This window comes from Phaethon lepturus, unplaced genomic scaffold (assembly GCF_000687285.1).
Source record: "Phaethon lepturus isolate BGI_N335 unplaced genomic scaffold, ASM68728v1 scaffold10907, whole genome shotgun sequence".
Classification (NCBI taxonomy): domain Eukaryota; kingdom Metazoa; phylum Chordata; class Aves; order Phaethontiformes; family Phaethontidae; genus Phaethon; species Phaethon lepturus.
The window spans coordinates 1-3,629 of NW_010549789.1; the positions used below are offsets into that span (position 1 = coordinate 1).

The window sequence follows — 3,629 nt, forward strand, 5'->3', positions numbered from 1 at the left end:
TTGTTGTGACCCAAGTGCAGGACCCGGCAATAATTTCATGTGTATTGTTTTTTCCTTTCTCTTAGAAAACCTTAAGAGCCATGCTGGTATATACTCCTTGTCATACTTCAGCAGAGAGGACTAAACTACAGCAACTTCTCAAGCCAATTGTAGAGACCATATTAGTTAAATGTGCAGATGCCAACAGGTATGGTGTCTCACGAACTTCAAATTCGTTTTCTATTGTTACTTGAAATGTATTGAAGCTTCATTTATTGCTGTTTTATACGGTGCTAGGAGACCATTTATAGGTGGTGGTGAAATAAAATGTGTGGTTCATATGCATAAATGTTTTTGTTAAAGTCTAGTTACTACCAACCAACTTCTGTCTTGAAAGGTATAGGTTTTGAAGGCACCGGATTATATTTTTCCAGCACTTATGGATCTTAAATGATATTTTGCTGGTAGAAGGCCTTTTTCCCCCTTAAAAGAAAGTACGATATGTTGGGTGCAGTCATCAATCATCCCCTCCATCTCAGTTGATATTGCTTTGGTCTAATTCTCATGACTCCCCTTTAAGCAGTTAGCAAGTACCCTTCAGCAAGTACCAGTCATCAAATTTTGTATCTTTAAAGTAGGAAACATGCATATTTATTAAAGCAAGCTGTTGAACATCTATGTCATGAAGTGTTAACATAACACTGCTACTTTTTACTTCATAGTGTAATGTTAGGAGATGGCTGTTCTGAGCATTTAGCAGTTCTGGCTTGAGTAGGCCTTGTCTTCCTCTCCCAAGATACCCTGTCTGCTCTGCCAGACCAACCATTTCTTCAGCTGTACTATAAACTAGACACAGAAGTCCACCAGATTTTTATTTATTTTTTGTGGTTTTTTTGTCTCTCTCAGTTTAGTTCCTAAGCAGCATTGCTTCTGAAACTGCAACTAGAGATACACTGGCAATAGTTTAGCAATAGAAAATCTAAAATTAAATGTATAAGTGAAATAGAACTGTTCCTTGTGGTGCTGGATTCCTGGATTTGGCCTGTTTGTGCAAGAGGATGAGATCACAAATGTCACAACTATTGGTAGCTTACAGATAGAAGATTATAGAAGTATATTGGAATAAAGTGATGTGAAATAATTTTCCAAGCACAATTCCAAGCTAACAATTAATGAAATGTAATGATTAAAATGATTTTTCTTGAAAGCATCTGCGAAAAGTTGTTTGGGATTTTTGTTTTCATTTCATAGTCGAACACGTCAACTTTCAGCCTCAACACTATTGGAGATGTGTAAAGGCCAAGCAGGAGAGCTGGCAGTTGGGAGAGAAATACTTAAATCTGGTAATAATAGCTCTTTGTGTATAATTTGAGTTATAATTACAAGCAAATATACTGAACTGTTTTCAATTTAAGACAGGTTTTATTCTGTATTTGTCAGTATGGCAAAGAGAACAATGCTGCTCTCAGCAGTTTGGGGGGGAGGGTGGTGTTAATTTGGGTGTACATTGTATATTTCTGTATGATATAGTTTTGATCTTTATTTAGATCAAAATTTAGATTGTGAACATATCTAATTCTTATTTTATCAACTTTTTTTATAGGGTCTATTGGTATTGGTGGTGTTGATTATGTCTTAAACTGTATTCTCAGAATCCAAACCGAGTCTAGCAACTGGCAAACACTACTGGGGCGACTTTGTCTAATAGACAGACTTCTGTTGGAATTTCCTGGTGAATTTTATCCCCACATTTTCTGTGGAGGTGTTTTACAGGCTGATACTGTAGTAGACAGGTACATACTTACACTATGTGACTATTACTCCTTGTAGTTGAATGTGGTATTGACAATTTCTTCAAAAATTAGTTGTTCTAATTCCTGTAAACAAATAGTCTATATTTATATGCAAAAGTGCATAAAGTGCATCTACTTTACAGAGTAAATGGTTTCTTCTCTTTTTTAACTTCTGACCTGTGAAACAATTCTGAAGTACCAGTGCAGCAATAAGTCTCCTTTCTACTGCAGAACTGACAGCTAAATAGATTATCTTGAAATGAACTGATATGCTCTAGTTAACTAGTGCCAAGAAAGCCATAAGACACTTCTTTTTTCTTTTTTAACTTTCAGGTTTAAGAAACTTCTCTCCCTCTTAAATTTTGCCTTGCAGTCAATTGACAATCCCCACTCAATGGTTGGAAAACTATCACGGAGAATATTTTTGAGTGCAGCAAGAATGGTGGCAAGAGTGCCCCATGTTTTTATAAAGCTGTTAAAAATGTTGGTTGTGACAAGTTCAACTCATTATGCAAGGATGCGTCGACGTCTGATGGCAATAGCAGATGAAATGGAAATTGCAGATACCATCCAGCTAGGCATGGGAGAAATGTACTTTGGGGAATGTCGACATGAAGACTTTTTGCAGCTACCTGTACCAGATAACTCTCTAGAAGCTATAGAAAGTAATACTCCTAACAATACTGTCCAGTTATCAAGGAAAAGTGAGAAAAGTCCATGTTTTTATAAAGCTGTTAAAAATGTTGAGTGTGACAAGTTCAACTCATTATGCAAGGATGCGTCGACGTCTGATGGCAATAGCAGATGAAATGGAAATTGCAGATACCATCCAGCTAGGCATGGGAGAAATGTACTTTGGGGAATGTCGACATGAAGACTTTTTGCAGCTACCTGTACCAGATAACTCTCTAGAAGCTATAGAAAGTAATACTCCTAACAATACTGTCCAGTTATCAAGGAAAAGTGAGAAAAGTTTAAGTGATAAAAAACTGAGTGACAGTCCAGAGGATGCTTCTGAGATGCTGGCTGGCCTTGCTGTAGGACTTCCCGTTTCATCAGTAACTACTGAGCAACCAAAGCCAGCCATTCAAACAAAAGGAAAAACCCCCAGTCAGTGTTTAAACTCTTCTCCCTCATCTTGTCATTCTCAGTCATTATCCCCAATGCTTCCATCTCCTTCAAACCCATCTGTACTAGCTGGCACTGCAACAGATGTCTCTCAACTCAGACCTCAGGGATTTGTTCCCTGCAAAATCCCCTCACCTTCTCCTCAAACACAACAGAAACTTTCTCTCCAGTTCCAGAAAAACTGTTCTGAAAATACAGAACCAGAGAAACTTTTTCCAGTTTTTACTCAAGCCAGGCCATTGCTATCCAGTCACATACACAGACCAAAGCCATCACGACCCACCTCAAGTGATGTGAACAAGCAGGGAGAAACCTCAAAAAGCAGTATGACACTTGACCTGAATGATATTTTACAGTGTGATAGCAATAGTAGTAGCAGTGCGGTTATGCCAAGTGAAGAGACAATGTTTGCACCAGCAGATGAGAAATGTCAATTGGATGTTAATGCAGAGCTCAATTCCAGTATTGAGGACCTGCTTGAGGCCTCCATGCCAACAAGTGATGGCACAGTTACATTCAAGTCCGAAGTTGCAGTTCTTTCTCCTGAGCGGGCAGAAAATTATGATACTTACAAAGATGATGTAAATCATAATAAAAAATGCAAGGAAAAGATGGAAGCTGAAGAAGAGGAAGCTTTAGCTATTGCTATGGCAATGTCAGCATCTCAAGATGCCCTGCCAATAATTCCCCAACTACAGGTTGAAAATGGTGAAGATATCATAATCATTC

General features: G+C 38.1%; 1 protein-coding gene across 1 annotated transcript in view; it reads left to right on the plus strand.

Annotated features, from left to right (window-relative positions):
• Positions 1 to 65: 65 nt before the first annotated feature.
• LOC104623315 (mitogen-activated protein kinase kinase kinase 1-like) overlaps positions 66 to 3,629 on the plus strand; it is a gene marked incomplete at both ends in the record, with an annotated part of 5,860 nt that continues 2,296 nt past the window's right edge. The window contains 5 exons of the mRNA XM_010290365.1: positions 66 to 187; positions 1,231 to 1,322; positions 1,583 to 1,772; positions 2,106 to 2,437; positions 2,673 to 3,626. Coding sequence (XP_010288667.1) covers positions 66 to 187; positions 1,231 to 1,322; positions 1,583 to 1,772; positions 2,106 to 2,437; positions 2,673 to 3,626 — 1,690 coding nt within the window. The remainder of the gene's footprint in view (positions 188 to 1,230; positions 1,323 to 1,582; positions 1,773 to 2,105; positions 2,438 to 2,672; positions 3,627 to 3,629) is intronic.